A 25,000-nucleotide genomic window follows, 5' to 3' on the forward strand; every position below is an offset into this window, starting at 1 on the left:
CCTCCTCTCCCGGCTCGGCGATGAGAGTCTGTGTCGTGTAACCAGGATTGGCGTTGCAATGGCAACTGATGGAATGGGGGAAGGCAAGACAGCCGGGCTGGGGGCTCCGGACTGCGGGCGGGCGGGCCGCTGCCGCCGCTTGACGCTCCTCTGGGGACCTTCGCGAGTTACTTTGTAAAAGGCGAACCCAGGCGAGCGAGCCCTGCTCGGTGCCTCAGGGTCAAGAGGCCACTTCCTGCTCCTCGGCTGGCCCAAGCCAGGCTCCCAAGCCAGCGCGCGCGCTGCCACCCCCCTCCGGCCCCCTTGCCCGCTGCCAGCCCCGCGCCCCGCCGCTGCCGGCGCTGCGGAGCCCCGAGCTCCGCTGGCTGGCTTTTTCCTGAAGAACACTTCGCCTGGCCGCTGGCTTTGCCCATCACCGCTCCCCACCCCCCCCTCCACCCCCTTGCTCCTCCCCGGCGTCTGCGATTCTCCCAGGCGCCCAGTTGTGAGTGTGGCGAGCGTGTGTGTGTGTGTGTGTCAGGGTATTGTGTAGTGTGTGTGCGTGTGTGCATGAGTGTGGGGTGTGTGTGGAGCTCCTGCGCTCCGCTCGCGGCCGCCACCGAGGAAGGACGGACAGACGGCGCTTCTGCCTCCGGCAAGCGGTTCTTTGGGCATCTCGGCTCGGCCCGGGCACGAGTGGAGCGCGCCTGGCTGGCCGCTGGCCTCCGGAAGGTCCCACTGCGTCCCCCCCTGGGCTGGATATGTTCATGTTCACGTGAAGATGGATTTAGTGTACGGTCTCGTGTGGCTGCTGACAGTCCTGCTGGAGGGGATCTCTGGCCAAGGAGTGTACGGTGAGTGCAATCGCGATCGCTATCGTGACCTTGTGATTCTTAGGCAAGATAGGCTGGGTGAGCTAAAAATGAACGAGTCGCGCCATTCCGGGGCGGGGGGGGGCCCTCCCGGCGTGGCATTTTGATTTACACTTGATCACGTTATTGGGAGCGATAAGGAGGCAGGGAGCGCGCTGCGGATTGGGCTGCGAGCGGCTCCGGAGGCGCCTCGGCTGGGGGCTCCGTAGAGTTGGGGTTTAGCCCACAGCATCTCACTCTTGCGAACCGAGTGGCTTTGCACTTGATTTCTCCTCGCGGGGGAACACGAGCTCTTAGCAGTCTGGGCTCCTTTCGTGCCGCGGTGTCGGTGCCGCGGTATCCCTGTTTGGGAAGCCTGGAATGTGACACCCCCCCACCCGTCAGTCTCCTCACTCTCCCCCCCCACAATCTTCCTCCTTTCAACCCCCTTTTTCCTCCACTGTGAATGCTTACATGACTTGATTTTCTGGTTCAGGAAGTGGGGTGACAGTTGAGTTGCGTTTTGCACCAGCCGTTGCCATGAGCACTGACTTGGGGAGGGGAATAACAGGCAAAGATTCTCCCTCCGTGCCAGACACAATTAAGGGACGTGTTTGTGTGAATGGATGAGCAAATGCATGAATGAACGGACGGCCAAATCCGTGTGTGGGCTCCGGGGCAGGACACCACTCGCTGCAAAGGGAACGCAATCCCAGCTCTTACTGGAAAACCAGATCCGTGAGACTCGGGCGCCAGAGAGGAGTGAGCTTATTAATTGAAAGATTTTTTTTTGGAAGTCCTCACAAGCAAATCCATGTTCCCTTGCCTGTCTGCAGTTGGCACTCTTGGTGTTAGGCATACACACACACACACACACACACACACACACACACACACACACACACACAGAGTAATAGAGTAATAGTGGGGTTGGAATGGAAGCCCATCACAACCTGTCCTTCCTGGGGTGAGCAGGCATGGCCACCAAAACAAAAACAAAAACACCCCAAACAAAAACAAAAAACCAACTTCTGTGTTTTCAAGATGTGTTTCGAGGTGAAGGTTATGGGGCACCATAGAGGGGACAGCATGCAAACACTCCCCCAACAGCACCCTGACTCTTTCCTGAACCTTTTCCCTTACTCTCCATGAAATGTGTGCCAGAAATCCAATCCACAATGTCTTTAGGTTCACTCTGTGATTAGGACCTGCAGGGCAAGATCCGTGGCTGCTCTGAGACTGGGAGCATGAGTAATTTGGAGGTCTCCAAGCATCAGTCTTTGCAAACCTACAACGGACTCTACAGTGCTCATGGGTAGCAGTGGATCTTGAGTCCTCAAACTCTCTGGAGAAAGTGTAGCACATAGTGGGCAGATGTTTGAGGAGGAATGTTTGATCTAGCCTTTGCTCTACTGTGGGTTCAGCCCAGGGTTGAACAGTGCTGGGAACCTAAAGCAGAAATCTCAGGTCCCTCCAATTCTCTGCCTGCCACTCCCCTCTCTCCTATCTTATATCCTTATCTTGGGTCAGGAAACCTTCACTCCCTGCCCCCCCCCCATCTCTGCATCATATCTTCCTATCCCAATGAAAGCAACTTGGCTGGTGGCAGCTGAGACTTCAACACCAGGGCACCAAAGGTGGTGGGTGTGGGTTGGGTGGTGCAGGAGACAGATGCTGGGTTTTTAGAAAGCTTGACTGGCAGCAGGAGGTGGGGGCTGAGGAGAGCAGAAATGAGTGCTCTTGTGACTCTGCTGGACTAGCTGGTTCCTGAGCAGCTGAGAGGATTCCAGGCATGAAGACTGCTGGAGATAAAGCTTTCTCAGAGGGCTGTTTCTCAGGCTGGGGCAGTCTGGATTCCTCTCATCACATGTCTATGTTAGTGCTTCTTTCTAACTGGTTCAGATTATCCCAGCTAAAAATAAGTTCATGTTTTATAAAATTGTGTGTGTGTGTGTGTGTGTGTGTGTGTGTGTGTATGTGTGTGTGTGTGTAATGAGAAGCGAGAAGATTATGAGAAGTAAGACGGAGTGGCAGGTCCTTGGAATGCTGGAACTATAGGATTAAGAAAGGAATAGCTCCTATTGCTTTTGGTCATTCAGATTATTTGTCTGAGCAATTCTCCTGTTGAGCAGTAAGAATAAGGTAAGGGATAGCATGGAAGATTAGCAGGAATAAATTACAGTAATTAACATAACCCTATGCTCCTGTCCCTCATCAATGAAGAAGAAGGCCATTCCACTACTGATGATGCAGTTGGTGGGCTTTGTTTTGGTATCATCTAGATGTGGCTGTTAGTAAGTGGCTTAGGATATTGGCTTTTCTGTGAAAATATTAATCAGCATTTCTGGCCCTAGCAAATGTCACAGGTATTAGGTGGGTGAAAATAAAATATGTATATATTTTAGAACCTGTTTTACATTGCAGGAGTTAGGTTGTCAAAGTGTGCTTCCACTCTTCAGCTCAGTACTAGGGTAGAACTTGTTAGCATTGCTGGCCCTGGGGCCTCTTCTAGAGTTTGTATATCAGAAACTCAGGAGTATGGAATTCAATAGTCCCTCACCATCACCTCAGTGATGATTATTGTGATACAGGCTAAAGTGTGGGAACCATTTACAAAGTTTATTTGCTTTGTAAATTATGGCATTTTTTAACCTACAGCAGTTTTATTTTTGTTTCTTGAAGAATTTATACAGAAGATAACTGTATTTTTATTTAATTAAAATATTGATTAACTGTATTTAGTGTAATGTTTGGAAGCATATTTTGAACATTTTACATGAGAAAATTTGAAAGGATTAACTTAGAAGGCAAGGGAATGTTAAACAGAATTGTCATAATTTGCCTAATATGAAAGTTTATATTGCTATATCCCTTTGTTTGCTAGGTGTAAACCCATTCGTTCTACAAACTGTGATTTATTAACGATTTATCTTCTGTTAACTGGGTCCAAGGGAAAATAAGGTAATTCAAGCAATCTGTTTTCTCTTCTAGTTCCTGGATCAAAAATACTATTTTAGCATAAAATTCAGATTTTAATTTTTGGTAAGTTGTAGGGTACTTGTTTTAATACATGGATAACTTTGCCTTGGATAATATAATCTTATTTCTATTACATCAGCTAGACAACTCTGAACCTCACTTAAAGGTAAATGTTTCTTTTACATGCCTAGGAAGCAGTTGTCATTTATTTTAGATATTGCTTAGGAAAAGAACTCTTTAGTGGCTAATATTTATATTATATGACAGGAGATTGGCCCTTAACTGCCTACCTACCCTTTCCTAATAATTTTGATGTCCTTAAAAATAATTTTAAGTGGAACTTATTCTTATATTACTTGCATATTTCATATCTCATTTGATAGTACAGTACTACAAGTCATTTGAAAAAATTTTTTCGTACTACAGTAGCATGAAATATTATGGACTTCTCAGTATTTTAGTGGATTTTTTGTATATTTTTAATGTGTCATTTTGTTAAGCAATGAGTCTATCTTCTTAAAATTTTAAATTTATTCCCCTCGTAGTTCTTCAATGTTTTATTTGACTTTTCCTTAAGTACCGGTGAAAACCCAAAATTCGTTAACAGGCCAGGTGAAAAACGAAGTAAAACTTAAAGTCTGGATAGTTTTAGTGGAATTCAGAGAGTCACTTTGTGCCCTGAAATAGTTAATGCACTGCCCCCAAAGAGCTTCCGGGATGTGTAAGGAGCAATAAATAGAGTAAGTTCATCAAACACACGTATTTCACACATTAGCAAGCTATGTTAACTCAATTCAAGTAATATCAGTAAATCTCATCCACTTGGAACATGACACCCTAGGCAGGAGCCAAACAGAAATGACTTGGTAGAATTGAGAACAAGGAGATAACTGAGACATGAAGTTTCTGGAAGAAATTTTAGACTGCCAGTGGTTGCATCTTATAGACAGATTGATCCAAAAGGACAAGGCTGATATTGATATTGAAGGTTAGCCACCGTAAGAGACAAACCCAGGATATTACATCTTCATAGCAAAGTGATCTCAGGGCAGATCGATTGGAGTTTTGCCCAGTTTGGGTTTAGGGAGGCTTTATGAAATACCGCTTTAGACTGAACTGTATTCAGGTTGTCAGCCTGTAAAAAGAAGAGAGGAGAACTTCAGTAAATGTTGCTAAAATTAATCTGAAGCTCTATTCCATACATTCAGCTGTAACCTCTCTTCCCAATGCTCACCTTTCTCCCTGTGGACACATGAGCCTTCTGTTTTACACTCTTGTATTGCTACATCAGCACCATCAATAAAGAAAAATGTCTGTGCTAGGGCTACCCATTGTATTTGGGGATTATTTTTTATTCAGGCAATTTGGTTTCCACTGGTTGTGTTACTGAGATTTCACAAATTAAATGGATAGATTATTTATACGGTATTACTTTGCTTTCTTGTCTTAGAAGTACATGAGCCAGTACTTAATTGACTAATAATACATTTCAGATTGGACAGATTATACATCAAGGCGAAGGATTTTTTAAAAAAGAGTGAGCTTATGTAGTGATAGTGTTTAGACAATTAGGAGTCACAGGTAAAGGTTCAGAGATTTGTAGTTCTGGTACACAGCACAAAAGGATTTCTAGGAAGGTGCTTTTCATTATCTTGATTTCTTTGCTTAATTATATTGTCTCTGATCTTGACTCATACTGATTTCATACATGATGCTTGTTGTTTTATAGTGGTGGATCATCTTAAACTTCTCTTGAGGAAGAATATGACAAACTATCTAGAAGCAGTATGCTTTGAATTCTTTTACAATTGTTTTCCTCTTTTGGTAGGGCTCATGGGTAAGCAATTCCTGCATCAGAACAGGAACCTTATGACTTTACTAAGACAATGATGGAAACTTGGTCTTGGGTCGCATTCCAAGTAAGGAATGTGATTTACCTTTCATCTTTGCTGCCTTCTTCCTCGTGCTATGGAAAGAATCTTGCAAAAGTTAGGCTTGATAAGAAATGTACTCATTATCTTGCTCATGTAATTGTAACCCCTCTATACAGTATTTTCACAATAAGAAAAAAAGAATTGGGCTTGAGGGTGATAATTCACAAAGGTAACTGTAAATAGCCATACATAAGAGGCGAATCTCAGAATTGGGATTGAACTCTAGAACACGTGGGTCTTCGGTAGCTAACATGGTGCTCTCAACCTCAGGTTAAACTCACCTTGCTGAGCATTTTAGAAGACTGTGTGAAGTATTATATTGAGTGCATTTCAAGTAAAATTAGGTGAATATTTTTAGTTTCATTGTGATTTTTATCAACTGAATTGTCACCACAATTTTTTATTTCCTTGTGCTCATGACTGTCATATAAATATATATCTTCCAGCAAACTGAATAAATGAGTACATTTGTAGGAAACTGTAACCTATTTTTATTTCCAAATCCACTTTTGACCATGCACTGGGGAATGTCATGAGCAAAGGTGTTAAGATATCATTAAATTATGCCACTGATCCGATGGTTTTGCTCTTTTATCAGGTGGTCTCAGGCCTTACGCTGTTTGTGAAATTTGTTTTCCTTTCCCCCCCAGAGCCCAGACATGTGTATTGTATAGACATTTTTCCAATTACTTAAGCCTCTCAAGTTCTTATGATTGGGGCATACACTTGACTCTTTTCTATTTTATCCAGTGCAATTCTGTTCTCTTCCCTAACTATGTATGCTACCTTGGACTGATCCTATGTAAATAGTTTTTTTTTTTACAATCAAGTTTCTTCTTACTTTTCCAATGTACCATGCTATTTTTAATAATTTCTTTGCATGGTGATACCACTGATTGAAGTAAGAATTTTCTCTATTTTACAATACAAATAATGTATTTTGCAGGAGTTTCCCAACATGACGAGAATTTCAGCTGTTAGGAATATTTTGGCTATCATACATGTACTATAAGTTTATCATTTAAATAAATATTAGTAGGATGAAATATGTAACAAAGGTATCATTTTTTTGGTTGTTTGTTTACTATCTCTACAGTTTTTTGCATAAAACAAGGAGACTTCAGGTGTTTGCTGTTTTTGGTCAAATCTACATGAAAGAATGTTAAAGTGAAGTATCTAACATGCTACCATATCTTCAGGATGCATAATACCTGTCTTACTTTTATTGTAGTGAAGAAGAAAGGAATAAAAAATTAACTAGTGGCTTTGTGACTGGGGTACTATCCTATTTGAACAAGAAAGGGTTGGTTCACAGCTAGAGTCCTAATAATAGTTGACCAAAATGAATAAAAAGGGAAGTTTCTAGAAAAATGTAGCTGCCATTTAATAGCCCAAACAACAAAATGATTGTTTATTTTCTGAAATAACTAGAACTTTGCTCAAGTGAATCAGAGTTAAAACAAACTCAAAAGCCTGCTGTGTGGTTAAGGACATGTTTATGAAGATTTTTCTGGTTTTCTGAAGGGAAAGAGGAGGGAGTAAGACTTTTAAATCTAATTCAGTGGCTTGTTGCAGAGATTATTTTCCTGTTGGGTGCTATGAAAATGTTGGGAAAGGTTGGCACAGAGTAACCAACCTGTGTGTTTTACTTCTGAATTTGTATCTATGAGTTGAAATGGGTCAAGGCCTAGTTTGAAGTGGATCTGTTTGTCTCTGTTTCTCTCTCCTTTCTCTCTTCCCTTCCTTTTGTCCCTTCCTTCTTCTTTTCCTCTCTCCATTCTTCTTTATTCCCCCTCTTTTTGTTTCCTCAAAGTGTTGGGGGGTTGAATTCTAGTCCTCACCCTTGCTCGTTTGGAGCACTACCAATGAGCCATATATGTTTAGTCTAGTTTATCATTGGAATTTTTTAGATGGATGTCTTACTTGGGAATGTGCTTTACTTTAGACTTCCTGTAATTGGAATCAGAGGATTGAGCAACCTCATCTGGCTTCCTTACTTAGAGATTGACTCTTGAGGGATTTTCTGTTTCATAGCCTAGATTCATGATCTTTCTAATGCTAGCTGACTATGTAAGTCTGTGATTTCAGGAACATGCTGCAGCACCCACATAGGGCATGAGAACTTTGATAAACTGTAATTGTCTTGATTTTATCCTCCTAAGTAACCTGGATTAACCAAAAGAGACCAATGACAGTTGCTGTTGTGTTACAGGAAATGAGCTGATGATAGGGCAGGAGGTGAGCTTTGAAATTGAGTCGGCATAATACATGTGAAGAGGAAGAAAAGTGATTGTGTATATGAATCCTAAGTTCAAGGCCTTGTGTGCCAAAAACAAACATACAAACAAAAATACCCCAACACTTTAGATTTCAAGTTAACTGAAATGCTGAGAACTAAGTCAGTGTTCAATCACCACAACAGCCATACACATCAAGAATATAAATCATAACAAATTTTAGTTATCCTTGGAAAACACTTGTTGTTTTGTTCTTGGGATTGAAAGAGATCACTTCTACAATCCATTTTTTTAAAATTTTATAAATGTAACTAGATGGGTTTGATTACTTAATTAGGCTCCTCTTCTGGATATCAGAATACATCCTGTAAATTATGGTTTGGTAAATCGTTAAACAAAGCAGAAGAACGATCTTGACTATAAACAGATCTTGACTATAAACAGATAACACAATTACTAGATGAGATCCATCATGTGGAGTGAATGGGATTGATACTTACACGATTTGTGTCGAGCATTTGCACGTCAAGCGTTTGCACAGGCTCTGCAAGGTGAACATGTGTAACTACCAAATAGTTTTGTAGTTCATTGTCAATTTTACCTTAGTTCCTCGGAATCAGTGAAGTTATTAGCAAGGATCAGTGGTTTTTATCTAGTTTCTGAACTTGTTAATTCTTTTCTATGGTTTATCTTACATCAACTATTGTGATTCTTCCTCATCCTTTTTCTCCCCTCTCTTTGAACTGGCTATTTGAAATAAGGGTGTTGCACTTGCTAAGTAAGTACTCCACTACTTGAACCACATTCCCAGCTCTTTTGGATTTAGTGTAATTTTTAGCTAGCATCATGAGAGTTTTGCCTAGGGCTGGCCTACAACGGATCTGATCTTCCTGTCTCAGCCTTCAACACACACAGCTGGGATTAAAGTCCTGAACTACCCTGCCTGTCTCATGCCACTATTATTCATCTTTTTGAGTTGCATTTCTCATTTGGCTCACTGAACTTTACCCCCTGTTACCTTTCATTGTTCCTTTTAAGGAACTTTATTCCAGGTTCTCCATCCAAGCTCAAGCTTTGGTTAATACAGTTCTTTCTTTTCATCGATTACTCTAGATACAATCGTCAAAAGAAGTGCAACCATTTTCCATTATGACCATGCCCACAAAGGTTGTCAACTAAATGAAGACCTCAACATAGTGAAGAAATGATGAAAATTCCTAGACCTCCTCTAAAGCATTAAATCCAATGAACTGAAGACTGAAATAATCTGCCTTGTGACTCAGTTTGCTTATTTTCTGATTATTTTGTATGTTTCAGTATCACATTTTTTCTAGTAGTAGCTACTGGTATGAAAAGTAAACTGCTTCCTGCTCCTGTGATGTTGCTGTAGAACTCTGCTATCATTGTGTCGTTTGGGTTTATGTTACAAACTTCACTTTTTTCTATCATAATTGAAACTGGCTTGTGAATGCCTTAATTCTCTGAGTTTACAGAAACTAATATTTAGAAAACTTGTTCTTCACCTAGCTTTAGAAAGGGGTTAAAGACACACAGACAGAGAAATATTGCACATTTACAATACAAATAAGCATATTTGCATTTAGAGTTTATGAAATATACTTTTGGATAAGTGTGGAAATATGTTTGTTTTCAGAGTGGGTTACCGGGAATCATGGAGGAACTGAATTTGGGTTAAGTTCAAGGAACTTGTTAGATTTCCTACTTTTCTTACAAAGAATGTCTGACTTAATGTTGTCAATGGGATATACAATCTCTGTCCTCACCTTGTTTTGAATATCTTTTGAGATGCATTCCTTTTGTTCCTTTTATTCTACCAGTAGAAACTCATGTTACTCCCTGTTCCTTTTACTTTTATGGCTTGTTGACAAAGGAGAAATGTTTCTTAGCTGCCAACAACAGTGCAAATGCATTTATTTTATCAATATTATAGTGATGTAATAGTGATGTAGACACTCAAATCCAGCATTGCATTTAAAATTAGATCATCTCTGCTGTTCTGTTCTGTGAGTCAAGCCTTTATAGTGGATTTTTCTTTTTAAGTGAGTTTGTATATATTTATATCAAGCATATTTGTATTCACATGTAGATAGAACAAGATGTGTTCAAACCAAACTTCAGTAACTTGAGTTATTTTCCACCCCTGTCCATCTCTCACAGAAAACTAAATTAGCATTAGAAACTGTATTATCAATTAATTGTCACTTAGCAAGTGCCAGTTATTTTCCATGACTTGTCTTAGCAGTTTTATGTACATTATACCCTATTCTGATGTTTGGAAGAAATATATTCAAAACATGAAACTTACAATGTTTAAATAGATTACTATATAGTTTATAGTGGCTAAATGTAGATTCAAATATAATGTACATATAAAAATAAATTCTGTAAATATTTTTACATATATTAACATTTTATTCAGATATGTGACTGCTTATATACATTTTCATAAAGACATGCTACTTAGTTAGAACATTCTGTGGTATACATAAAACTTACCTCAGATATTGTTGTTTATTATCAATGGAAAAGTTTAGCATTTTTCCTGCAAAGTCTCTGTGTATGTGTACATGTGAATATGTGTAGCTAATGTCAGCATTTTATAATACACAGTTTTATGTTTTGAAATATAAATATATAGTTTACGTACTTCTCTCTATCATTAGAATGGCCAGACAGAAGACTCTGATATAATATACCAGAGGACTCTGGTATAATTTATTTTTGGATTGGTAGGCTATTTTAAGCTTATGCATAATTAGTAACCTGTAAAGATGAAGAAGTGGCTTGACTGCATATTTTTAGAGAAGTGGTTCTTTTTCTCCATATGAAATGGTAGGCATGTGGTTATAAGAAATAATAACCGGTGTCAGGTGTATGACTTTATTTCCTCTCCAGGCTGATTAACAGTCACTAGCCTTGGAACGATTGATAGCTAAACATCATATTTGGCCTTATTTTTGCCTTGAGATCCCTCTGTGTATTGCTTGAGCATTTTTTTCTCACAGAGTTAATTGAGAAGAAGGTATCAGTGCATTTATTTTCTTGAAAATGTGTTTAAGATGACAGTTGATTGCAAGCTCTGCCCTTCTCTTAGCTTCCAGTGAATTCCTCAGACCTCAAAGCTTACAAATTAGTGCAGTTTAGTGATTTGTGTAAGGCATTTAGCGACAGCATTTGTTACTATAAAAGTCATTTTTTCCTGTGCTTTTTGAATGCTGTTATTGTGTCATATCGTATAACCCTGCACCATTCTGGCTATTGTGTGATTGATACAGAAACTGCTTGGATAGGAAACCGTTTCAAGAGAGAACAGGAAAGGTATTATATTCAGCTGTAGTGCCATGCATTTCTAAGCAGCTGATGTTTTCTTTTACTGATAACTACCCCCTAAATTTTCAGAGGCAATTGAGTCTTTAGAATTTTAACTCTTAATTCAGCCAGGCTGCAAGTTCAGCATGGAATACGTTATACATTCACATTTCACACTGGGGAATTTATTAATTCTGTAGTATAACTGTGTTGATCTTGTGTTTCAAAGCCTGATCTCTTCATTAAAAATATGGAGAGGAATTCCTTTTCTAAAAGCTTTCTCTGAACAGTGATTTTTAACTACCCGCACCACATAATTGAAACTCATGGGATATGACTTTTTACACACTAGAAATTGTGATGTTGTTGTCTAGTGGTGTGTGTTAATGTGTATTTTCTAGCCAGATATTTAAAACTGAACTACAAGCCTTTGTAATGGCATAGAGTAAAAGATGAGTCAAATCCAAGTTCATAAGAGTTTAATAGATTTTGTATTTTTACAACTTAACACGTTTAGTGCTATTTTTGGGAATACTTACAGAATAGTACCCATGCTTTTATGTCTTGTTCTACTTTCATTTTATGATACTTTAGTTGCATGGCCTATTTTGGGTGATGGCGAATAATGACTTAATCATTGAGGTATAAAATTATATACCTGTCATTTAAGCATATATTTGTAACAGTTTATCATGGAAGCAAATATTATGTAGCATTAATTATTACAAGAATTTCACCGATTGTTTATAAAAGATGGAATAGACAGTCTTAAGAAAACAAAATACATTATGAAATATCTTGGGAATCTGAACATGCTTTTGTGACAAAAGATAATGTCTTAAGTTTTCATGAAGATTATTCTGAATTTGGTTTAAGAATGCTTTCTTAATGGCTTCATTACTGACCGCTTCTCATTCATTCATTTATATATATACATATATGTATATCTGCCATCTTTTCAACAATGATTATGACATTGTAGAAGTTTTCACATTGTTAGTGAAAGACTTATCCGTCCTCCATGCAGGAGGTTATTGATAAAGCAAATAATGGGAAGTGGCAAAGCAGACTTGAAACATACTATTTTGGTCAGAATTGGGTAAGGGAACACTGACAGATATTTAAATGTGTTATCTTGATGTTATCTTAGATGTCTTCTCTTCTGCTCACCTTACTTAAAAGTGGTTCTGTTTCCATGTGGCACACAAAGGTCATTATGTATTTCCAACTCTTAGCTCTTAGACTTGCATATTTTACCTGCTGTGGTCACAGGCTCCACAAAATTGTCATGAATTAGAGATATACCATATCTTGTAAGAGAGGTGTTCAGTCTACCCAGGGTAGCATTTCTAAGCTTCTCTATCAGCTGCTCCTTCAAAAGATTGTTTCAGCATTCAGTCATATCGGCAGGCTTTGAGGCTTTGAGTTTTACCTGTCGTGAGAGGACCAATCAATTCTGTAATCACACATTCATGGTTGTACATTTTGTTTTCTCTTCCAGTGGTCTTTTTAATGCATTGTTATGCAAGATCCCGTTTTGTTGGACCACCTATTTTGAGGGCCCTTGAATTGAAGTGTTTGAGGCTCTGCAGGCAGGAAAGATAAGCCTATACTTCAAATATATTGCAATAAAAATGAAAGGAGGTCACACCCTTCATATGTGAATGGAGTTCAGTGGACTTGGCTGCCAGTAATGACTATCTACTGTCTTTCAGGAATGGTATGTATCAGGTCTCCTTTTGCTGGTGGGTTGGGCATTTAGCATCAGAATGAGATAAGTCAACCTTGATGAATGGGAGCTTGACTATTCAGTGTATGTGCAATGTTCAGACTTTTCAATAAGGCTTCTACCTTCTTGTACTTCTGGAGCTAATATCAAAGTTGTTGGTGGCAGGCTGACTCATGTCATTGGAACCAGTTATTTTGTATGCTGCTGCATGTTTATTCTTTATTTCCTCTTGATCTGTAATAAATGACTTTATACACCGAATGGTCAGAATGGCATTTTTTTTTTCGGCCGTGGGGGCTGAACTCTGGGCCTGGGCACTGTCCCTCAGCTCTTCAGCTCAAGGCTAGTGCCCTACCACTTGAGCCACAGCGTCACTTCCAGCTTTTTTCTGCTTATGTGGTGCTGAGGAATCAAACCCAAGGCTGCATGCATGTGAGGCAAGCACTGTTACCACTGAGCCAACTTCCAAGCCCATGAATAGCGTATTTTTGTTCCATAGTTATTTGAGACCCTCTTACTTTGGAGGTGAGGGAGTAGAGGGTGACTTCACATCTATTCACCTCTTCACTCACTTCCATGGTGGTGAAGACTCCATCTAATATCCAGCACCTACACTAGGGTGTGGCCTCTCCTCATGGGCTCTTCTTGTGGTTTGGGTTTCCTTATTTGGTTTCAGGATTTGAAGATCACATGGGCTGAGAGACTGGTATTTTCTTGGGATCTTTCCTTAGAAGTCACATGAATCATCTCTGGTATTTTATTTGAAGCAGAGACATAGATGCACTGAGGTAAAAGGTAAGGTGATGTGGAGTTCATCATTTTGTGGAAATGGCATAAATTCTACTGTTAAAAAAGAGCTTGTGGAATTTGTGAAATTGTTTCAGCCTTCTTTTCAAAATACAATCTGCCACACATGTTTCCATGTTTCAGGGTAGATAACTTTTGGGGACAAAAATGCAGCATGCATGGCTTGATGAACCTACCCACTTACATAAGAGATACTGCTTGCTTCTGCCTCTAAGTTATTGTTACTGATCCTCTGTCATTTCTTTCTTTTTCTTTTTTGCCAGGATTCTAACTAAAACCAGGTCTGAATTGCTGTTATTGAGGATAGAAACACACACACACACACACACACACACACACACACACACACACACACACACACCATCCGTTATCTCTCCTTTCCTGCTATATCTATGGTCTGTAATATTCTGCTCATCCAGTAGATTTTTCGTCATTCTTACCTCTTACCCTTTAGTTGAGCTTCAGAAAAGGTACCATCCCACTTTCATTCACACCTGGATGGAGACATCCCATGTGGGAACTCAGCTGGCGCTTGGTGTTTAGAAGGGACTTCCCAGCAAACCATGAATATGAGTAGAGTGACTCAGTGCAGCAGGGTAGATATAGGAATCTGGGCCACCTCTGCAGAAGCTTTCTTTTTCCACTTTACTCCGTTTCACATGTACAGTTTTCATCTTTTAATGGCTTTGTATGGAACTTGCTCAATCTTATGAATTAGCTGAGAGACTATAGTGTAGAATGAATCCATTTGGCCACATGGTCTCTTAATAGCCCATTTTCAGGTACTCCACCTAAACAAGGCTTGATAGTACACCATAGACTGCTTTTCAAGTTGTTTGTAATTTGCTGCTCAAAAAAGTCTTGGGCTTGCTTACAAACAGATACTGACATTGTGATTTTCTTGCTGGGGCTTATTGTAAACTCTACGTGGGTCTGGTCTCTTAAGGATACTTACAGTATTATAGAGTTTGGAGTCATGTGATGCCAGTTGCAGACTTATTTTCTTGGTGGAATATGTCCCTTCTTCAAATGCTTTGGTTACCATAGGTCTCATTACTGCCAATATCCTTTTATATGGCACTTTGTTATAGGTCCTAGAATGGAGTATGTATCTTCTGTCTTCAACCAAATGAAGATTGCTGGATATTTGATAGGTAATATGAGATACAATATTCTGTCATTTCATTTGAAAGAGTCATATATTAGGCCTTACACTCTTAAAACTTTCACCATAAGGTGTTTATTTTCCAAACCCCAAGCACTTGTATCTTTCCATGGCTCTCAAAGTACTTTCCCTGTTTTGCTTGTATGGTTATCTTTAGGACATCCTTGATATAATGATAATGGATAATATCTGGAAAGCACAGACTCTTTTGCACTATATTGGGGCAGTAAAATTACTTAAGCTTTGGATCAGGGTGGGAGATGTATGCACCCGTTTTCCTTGTGTGAATGCAAACCATTTTTATTCTGATTTCTTTCTTTTCCTTTCCTTTCTTTTCTTTCTTTCACTTCTTTTCTTTTTTTTTTTTTTTGAGCTAGCAGTTTCTCACCCAATATCAATATTTGACTTCTTAACATCAATGGTACTTGACACCTGGCCTTTTTTTTGTCACATACCCTGTCCTGCTTGTTTGTTGTTTTTACATGCTACCCTTAAAGATGCAAGACTGATAGCATTGTTCACACCAATCTCACGACTTCTGGAAAAGGAATCTAAATCTCTTGTTGGTCTTTAGAGCATGAAGGTGGAGTTTTTGCATCCTGGAATGCAGCCTGACAACAGAGCAGTTTATATTGGTAGGGAGGAGATGCAGAGAACCTCTGCCTGCCAGGCTTTGTTTTGAGGACAGCAGAGTTGAACCTGCTTCTTGGTCTCTTCCAAACACAGGCGGCCATCTTCTTTCTAGTGCTATTGCAGGAAGACAGGCTGTCCCTTTTTGATCTTTGCATTTCAGGCAAAAGCCAAAGGGACATCTCAGTGTTAAGAGGCTCTTGCATGAGATTCGCAGGAGAGGTGGGGGTCGGGATGTATATCTGAGGTGGCCTTGGAAGAAGATGAATTCTGTCCACATACTTTCCATTCCATTATGGTGGATTCCATATAGGAGTGAGGAAAAGTCTGACTTCACTCATGTAAGGCAGAGTTCTTTCTGCTTTAAGATACCTACTTGATGACTGGGCAAACATGTACATTCAAAACTCCCATTACTTCCTCAAATGGAAAATAATGCATCAAATAATGCTTATAATTTAACAATGCAGTTTATATTCTAAAAAAAATAGTGATAGTTTAATGAGATTGACAATGCCATCTATTCCTTTTTTTCTACAAATTGATTTAGCTTTAGAGAGCAAGGAATTACTATGTCTGTTTCTTTTATTATTATTATTATTTATCATTTTTATTATTATTATATTGTGATCCAGACTGGCTTTTCTTTCTTTCTTTTTAAAATTTTTTTTTCGTAAAAATGCTGTACAGAGGGGTTACAGTTACCTGAGCAAGGTAATGAGTACATTTCCTATTGAGCATTGTTGCCTCCTCCTTTGTTTTTCCCCTACCATCCTTTCCCTCCCACCTCCACAAATACCCCCCCCCCCCCGCTGTCAAAGTTGTAAAGTTCATTTTCAACATAGTGTCTTGTACATCTCATTGTTACAATGGGTCAAGCACTTTGTTTTTTCCCTTCCCCTTCCCCGAATTAGAGAAGTGTATATACAAGATGGGAAAATAGAGGTTATACCGTGGGGGAGGAACATACAAAACAACAACAAAAAAATCACATGGTACATTATAAACACGTTGGAAGCAATAACAAGAAAGAAAAAAGATATTTGTGTCCCTATCTTGGGGTTCATTTAGTTTAACATCATCTTATATGGTCATTTGTACATAGCTTTTGGCCTTTTCTGCCTGTCCTACACAAGTACTAGTTATTGCAAATGGCTGAGACGTGACTTGATAGGGACAAGAGTGACTTAATAGGTCATTGCAAATACTGTGATCCAAAGTCACATGAATCTGCAGTTGTAATGATGTCATAACTTCCTGAGCACCCGCAACTGGGATTCCTACTTTGTTAGTTTGGGACTTTGAGTTTCTTATATTGTTAGTCCACACTCACTGTCAGCACCATCTGGACCTGTATCCATAACCCTGGAGAAAAGTAGAGACTATAAAGCCATTACAACTCAGGCCTTCTTTGAGTCTTTAAGGGTGGTGCTAATATCACCCATTAGTACCTAGAAGACAATATAACTTTCAGTTGGTTGTTTTTAAGATGGGACAATGTAATTGGTCACTCCGTGATACTGACATATTATTTGATACAGTTAACTCCATTTTCTAGTGAGCATGATGTTCATGATAAAACATTTAAACTCTTCCTCTCTCTCAGTTGCCATAGAAATATTAGAAAATTATCAGTTGTTATACACTGTTTCTATACTTGTTCAACAATCATGATTGGTTTTCAAATTGGTTATTATTATGAACTGACTTTTATCCCTCTGAAGTTTATGAGGTAAAGCTACATTGCCTCCAGGGTATACAGAATTAGGAGATAATGCCTTAAAGGAAGTATGTAACATTAGGAGAAGAGGTAAAGTTTGTCTCTAATCCAATGGGAATGGTGTCAGGGGATAATTGGATAGACAGCCAATGGAGAAAGACCTTCAAAGGAGCCATTTGTACTGACATCTTGATCCGGGACTTTCAATCTCCAGAATTGTGAGAAAACAAAATTCTGTTAAAGTCACCCACTCCCTGGTATTTTGTTATAGCAATATTAGCAGACCAATTCTGGAGAAAATAATATCAGAAATTTATCCTCCTTACAGCAATAAAAAATTCTATTTTTCAATCTCCTTTCTATTTCATGTATTTGTGACACTACTATCTCGCCTAGTAAGTGTTTTCCTTAGGTTTTAGCTTATATGAGACATGATCTCCGATGTTTGTCTTTCAGAGTATGGCTTACTTTACTTGGCATCCTTATTTCCAGCACCACCCACTTTTCTATAAACTACATAATTTTCTTCTTTAGAGCCAAGTAATACTTCAGTGTGTGGATATACACATATACCTTTGCTCTAGCTATTCATCTGTTGATAAATACCCAGTCTGACTCTTCTGTTATTTTTCTGTCTCCCACTTTCAAAGACCCTTGGGCACACTTGATAATCCTGGTGTGTATTTTAAAGTCAGCAGATTAGAAGCTTTAATTATACTGGCAACTTTAATTCTCTTTTGCCATGTAAAGAACATACTCTCAATTTCCAGGGATTAGGACTCATACATTGTTTTTAGGAGGGGTTTGTTGAGCATCATTCTGCTTCCCCCATGAATGAACTGATTTCAGATTTCCAGTGTCTCTGTCAAATATATGGGTCACCTCCAGAAATCGCCATGTCATTTTGTGATCTTGTAATGATTACATCTGTCATCCTCTCAAACACCTAGGACTTTGGTGTATCATACCAATTCACCCATAGAGGACATTGAATGTGACATGAAACATAAACTGTCTCAGTCATAGATAACAGGTCACAGTAAAAATCTCAGCAAACAACTGTTGCTTCCACAGTATTCCCTAGTTCATTCTATCTACTTTCTTGGGGAATTCGTTGCTGCTGCCTTGTTCTTATTTCTTAAGCTTGCTTGTGTTCCACAGAAAATTGGTTATTACATTTTGTAGAACCTTAACTGTGGCAATTTCAGATCTTCTTACTGTTAGGATTGCTTTCTCTTCAGCTAAGATCCATGGCTTCTGGAAGCTTGGGGGGATGACAATAGAAAGAACACCTGTAAGGGAGTATTTTTTTCTCTGCAGCCTGAGTGGAGCTCAGACTTTGTTACCTCTCTGAAGTGTGACAGTAATCTAGAGCACATATGCAAACTCTAAGGACTTTGAGATCTGACTTCTGAGTCTTGAGTTGTAGTCTTTAATTCAATTCGTCACCTTTTTAAGAACTTAAAAGTGATTATTTTCTTTCTACTAGAAATAATGATTAATTATTGGAGAAATTATATGTATATGCACATATACTTTTATTTCTATATAAGTGTGCTGCATAAATACATATATGCATAGTATTAAAAAGATCTTTGCAATTTAAAAAATAGTTGAAAGAAATATAAGGCACTATTTTCTCACCTAACATCTATTTACTTGGTCTGCTGGTGTTTTATAACCTGTTTTATTTATATATCTTATTTACCTCAGGATAGCTATACAATCCTGAAACAACTATAATGTCATTTCTATGGGTTTCTTACATTCTGATCGAAGTTTCATTCTGTGTAAGAGCATGTAAACATTATTAATGCTGAATAGATTAGTGTTTCCAGACAAAAGGAAAATTGATTTTTCTACCATCGGGTTTAGTCTCATTTGTAGGAAATTTAAGAACATTCACATGTTAGCTGATACTTTTATTGCTTGTTATGTATGTGTAATAGAAGTTCAGGTTTCTCTGTAAATAATTTATAGGGTCTATATAAAATTTTGTTCTCAGGAATAATAGATGAGAGAAATTTTGGTCATATTGAAGCTTTCTGCAAATAACATTCTTTGTTCCAAAAGAATAAGATGTTCCCATAGTACCTTATGGTAAAAGAAAACAATAATGCCTTCTAAGATGCTTCTTGATGATGTGTGTCTAGATCCCTTGTTAGTTCTTCATTTCTTTAATCACCAGACACTTAAGCCTCAGAGCTTTGTCCTTGTCCCTCCTATTCTGGCCCCTGTACCCATCTTACCTTAGGCAATGTAAATGCCATTTCTCTCTGATGCTGTTCAATGTTACACTCCGTATCATGTCTTTGTTTTGAGTTCTGGATGAATATATTAGGCTGCCCCTTTCATGTTTCTAGTTTGTGCTCCAAAAATATCAAAATTAATATGCTGAAATGAGAGTCTTGGTTTTTCACTGAAATCATTCTCTTCATTCTTCAGTTTTTCATAAGCACCGGTCTCATGTTGGTCTTTACATTGGTTGATCATCCACCTGGAAGTCCTGCTTTACAGGAGCTTTTATTTAATGCCCCTAAAACAAGTCTATCATTTGTCCTGTCAGCTTTGCGTGCAAAAGAGCTTCATATGTACCACTTCTACCTTAATCCATGCCATTTATATATTTTGTCATTGTGAATGTAATCATTTCCAGCTCTTCTATGAGTAACTCTCTGCATACATTAAGCACCCATAACTGACACAAAATCTAGATTATATCATGCACCTGCTTTTGGAAATTATTCAGCGGTTTCTCAATATGTGGACAATAAATATGAAACTCTAGTAAGATCCACATCTATCTTGTAACTTCTATAAACATTGGTGTGCAGAGACATTGTTTTTTGACTCATCCATAAAAGCTTCAACCTCTTTCGTGCACTGCAGTTTTATGTATGCCTGTCCATCACTCTGAGTTAGAGTCCTGAGAGACCCGTGGTATAGTGCCAGTCAGAAGGATGGTGTGATACAGAACCCAGGAAGAGATGACATGTAAAAAAAAGTCTCCACTTACAGACAGTCAGGCATGTGGAACTATCTCATTAATTTGTGAGAAAAATCAATCTTTTGTTCTCCTCAGGCCTTTAGTTGATTGAACCAGGCTTATGCATATCATATAACTCATTTGCTTCACTCAGGCTTGTGATACAAATGTCAAACTCATCCAAAAATCATCCTTACAGAAACTCTTAGCATAAAGTTTGACCAAATATCTGGGCCCCTGTGCAACCCAGGGAGCTGTATACATAAAAATTAACAAACACATTCCCTTTTCCTCTACCAGACTTTTCAGTCAAATTCATCTTGGTCTTAACAATTATCCACTTAAAAAAGCATGTCTCTGGGTGCCATTGGCTCATGCCTGTAATCTCAGCTATTTAGGAGGCTGAGATCTGAGGATCATGGTTCACAGCCAGCCGGGGCAGGAAAGTCCATGAGACTCCTATCTCCAAAAAACCACTAAGAAACCTGGAAGTGGTGCTGTGGCTCAAGTGGTAGAGTGGTCACCTTGAGCTGAAGAGCTGAGGGACAGCGCCCAGGCCCAGAGTTCAAACCCCATGACCAACAAAAAAAAAAAAGAAAGGAAGTAAAAAAACCACATATCCTCCCATTAGCAGCCCCTTTCCACTTAAATCCACAGTTAAGACTGTCATCTTATTTTATATTTTACCACTCAGTTCTTACCACAGATTTTTCTTTTGCATCTATGAAAAGATTTGTTTCTCCCCCCACTAAATTGGATGGACTACTCTGACTCATTCAGCACATGTGCTTACAACGCATTAATTTTCACTTTTTAAGTTTGTCTGTAAATTTCTTAATTTTCTTTGGGTTGTGCTGAGGCTTCACTGTAATGCTTCTCACACATCGTGCTAAGCTACATCTCCCAGCCTGTTTTTATTTTATTTTGAGGTGGGAGTCTCAACAAGTTGTCCGGTTGGCAGAAAATTTGAAATTCTCTCTCACACCTTAGCCTCACTAGTATCTTGAATTATAGACATGCATCATTAAGTAAACAAACACTTCATTGTCTTTTCTTCTTCCTCCTCTCCCCCCACCCCATTACCCAGATTGATATAGACAGAAATCTAAGGAACAGTCTTTAGTGCCTCAACATCATAGGCATAGGACAGAAAGAAAGTTTCTCATCTTAAGTTGCTATTTTCTTCACCTTCCAAAAAGAGCAAATTGTTCTGTAGCAGTTTCCAGGAGAATCAGTTGAAATGATGACTCTGGAAATAATGATTAAATTATTCAATGAGTATACAGATATCTTATATGAGGTGTTGAGCACACATGAAGAAATTGCAAAATTAAGTGCTTTTACGAATTCTATGCTCACTTCAATAAGATCAAAATAGACTGTGGCAATATATTCTGCTGGGACTACTGTGCGATTTTATGTATTTATTCAGTCTTGCTCCATTTAGAAAATACTTTACTTCCTAGTTCCAATCTTTTGTCTGTCATTGATCTTTACCTGGCCACTCAGTCCAAACATAGTTTATTCTTTGAAGTTGAGCCTTGCTTGAGCTTGGATTTTAGCATACTTTGGTTTATTTCTTAATTACTCTCTATTTACTATTGGTGACAATTGTTCACTGAAAGCATTATTAGGCATTACGTATATATCATGGCAGTTTCTAGACACCTATGAAAACATTCAAGGAATTTAACTTCACATAACATATGCTGTCATTGAAAATACAAGACAATTCAGAATCATGCTCACAATATTGCCATTTACTGCAAGTGTACTATGTAGCTGACACTTGCTTTCATAAATTCTCCAAGATACTCCTTTAATAGTATCCCAAAACTCAGATGATGTAGCTGAGTCTCAGACACATTGCATAACTTGTGAAAAGTTATGATGCTAATAAATGTGAAAGCCCAGATTAAAAGGCAGAAATGTATAAGCACAGACTTTCATAGGATGCAGCATATCATGATACAGATAGCAATGAGTGGATGCCCAGAAAATATAGTATTAGGCTATTGGCATGTGAGTGGATATTTGAAGACACAAGTTGAAGTGGTGGGTCAGATTTGATTTATGTTATTGTTGTTTTATGGGCTATTATTATTCCTATGATGATAATAATAATCATAATCATTATTTTATAGAATAGAAAATACAAATAATGATGAAGAGTCTACAATGCTTACATTTAACTACAGTTCATATTTCATGTTTAGTGTTCTAAAAGCATTTGCACAGCTATAAAATATGTATTTTGAGCATAGAGATATTACATTTCATTGTAATTTTGTTGTAGGAGGAAAGAGTCAAGTGCTATCACCCCTGTATGCCTACTACCTCAGGCTTACTTTACCATATGGAATAGATGAATTAAATGAGAACACAGGTAATGTGGTTACTTTTGCTCACAGATCACTGAAGTTTATAGAAGTTACAGTTTGTTTCTCCATTTCGGCCTTAATCACCTAAAATGAGAAATTTTATGACATCTATTCCCTGAACCAAATGGTGAAGTAGAATTTTATTATGAAGGATTATATATGTTATTTTTACCTTATTATCTTGTATTTACTGTTAACTCATATTGTTATAGAGAAAATTATCCCCAAAATTCCATTACAAAGATTCATGTGGGACAATAAAATGAATAATTAATTTGAAATATCCTGTGTATGTTACTGATCACAATATAGCACAGTTCAGTTAATAGAAAACCTTTAACACAATTTTTCTAAAATGAGGCTTTAAGATTTATTTATATTTACAAGAATACCCTTAAAAATTAAAAATTTATAAGATGAAAACTTGGCTTCGTTGCTTATCATTCAGAATAAAACATAACAACAAGAAAACCCAAACCATAAAACAACAAAAATAAGAAAGAAAATTTAAAGAAAAGAGAGAGAAATTTATTTTTAAATGATTGACATGTATTCTGGTAAAGGAATTACAGTCTCATTCAAAAGATTAGAATATGTGACATCTTAGCTAGAGATTAGAAGGAATATTTATGAAAGATCACCAGACTTTCCATGTGCTTGGACAATCTCTTTTAAATCACAATGCAGTATAATGCCCAATGTGATGGTCCAGTGGAGCACCAGTGGTTCACATTTTGTAATGTCTGTTACTTGGGAGTTTGAGATCTAGCAGACTGATATTTGAAGACAGCCTAGGCAGAAATATCTGCAGGACTCATCACCAGAATAATAAACTAGTCTATCAGCATGGCTCAAGTGGTAGAATACCAGCAATGAGCAAGCAAGCTGAGTCTGTGTGAGGCTCTGAGTTCGAATGCTGGTACTAGTCAAAAAAAAGTTGTCAGTGGATGCTGAAAATTCAGATATGCATATGTCTATCGATATACCTTACAAAGCTAGTCAAACTCAAGCTCAGATTTCAGATTCACAGGCTCATTTTACATAAAATCTCTCTATTAATCAAATTCATCCTGAAAATCAAAGTGTCACTTTATATTTATTGAGCACGTGGCAGACTTTGTGCTGAAAGACTGTAAGGCATGAAATAACAGGTAATAAAACCCTTAATAACACAATAATAGTACAATAACTTGTGGTTGGGCAAGTACTTCATTTGCATTGTCACTTGTAGCCCTAAACAGTTATATTACATCCATTTCCAATATTGAGTAAGATTCCCCACAGAAGGAGGATAAATGACTTATAAGTTCACCTAGCTAATAGGCAGACAAAGGATCCAGACCCCAGAAAAATAACTTTGAAGAGTCATTATTAATTGCTTTGTTATTCCAAACTCAGGCTATGTTTCCTGGACTTTGTTTAAGAAAAGAAGTAGGGCTAGGAAGGTGGCTCAGTGGTAGAGTGCTTGCCTTGCATGCATGAGGCCCTGGGTTTGATTCCTTAGCATCACATAAGCAGAAAAAGCCAGAAGTGGAGCTATGGCTCAAATATCAAGTGGTAGAGTGCTAGCTTTGAGCTGAAGAACTCAGGGACAGCGCCCAGGCCCAAAGTTCAGGCCCCAAGACCTACAAAAAAAAAAAAAAGGAAATGTAGAAGTAAATTACTATGTTGAATGTCAACTCCTTTGCACACTTAAAGGCAATAATAATGATATTAACAACAATAATAATAGTAATAAAGTGTAGAGGTTCCTGAGGTTTGCTATGAAAACTGTAGTTTATTAAGCTGGATACATTTTTAGGAAGTGAAAAAGAAGCTCTTGATATGTTAATGGTCAGCATATTCCAATAAGGAAATAAGTCAGTTTTTCTGTTCAAGGTGATAGAACTGAGAAAGATTTTGTTCATGTCTTAATTGTGGGTTATTATTACTTTTATCTGAAGCTATTGAAAGCTTCATTTTTTCCCCTATTTTTCAGACAGTGTTTTCATATCTTTCTCCCATTTTGAAACTCCTCTCCCATGTCTTATAATAATCCTGTGGTTTCATGGAACCTGCCTGAATGATCCACAATAGTCACATCTCCAACTATAATATTTAGTTTTATTTCTCAACAATTCCTTTTTTCCAAATGAACCAACATAATCATAGCTTTCAGGTGTTAGGAGGTGGACATTTTTGACCCTTCTTCAGCAAGCCTCAACCCACATTCCAGTAAAATGATTTTTTCTCCTATAAAAATTTATCTTAATCTTGATGCCAACCATAGATG

General features: G+C 38.2%; 1 protein-coding gene across 2 annotated transcripts in view; it reads left to right on the plus strand.

Annotated features, from left to right (window-relative positions):
• Nucleotides 1-385: 385 nt before the first annotated feature.
• Mdga2 (MAM domain containing glycosylphosphatidylinositol anchor 2) overlaps nt 386-25,000 on the plus strand; it is a 715,797-nt gene continuing 691,182 nt past the window's right edge. The window contains exon 1 of one of the 2 annotated variants that reach the window (XM_013012262.1): nt 386-833. In XM_013012262.1, coding sequence (XP_012867716.1) covers nt 761-833 — 73 coding nt within the window. In that variant the 5' untranslated portion in view covers nt 386-760. The remainder of the gene's footprint in view (nt 834-25,000) is intronic. The other variant, XM_013012263.1, reaches the window with a different exon arrangement.

This window comes from Dipodomys ordii, unplaced genomic scaffold, assembly GCF_000151885.1.
Source record: "Dipodomys ordii isolate 6190 unplaced genomic scaffold, Dord_2.0 Scaffold16, whole genome shotgun sequence".
NCBI classification, from domain to species: Eukaryota; Metazoa; Chordata; class Mammalia; order Rodentia; family Heteromyidae; genus Dipodomys; species Dipodomys ordii.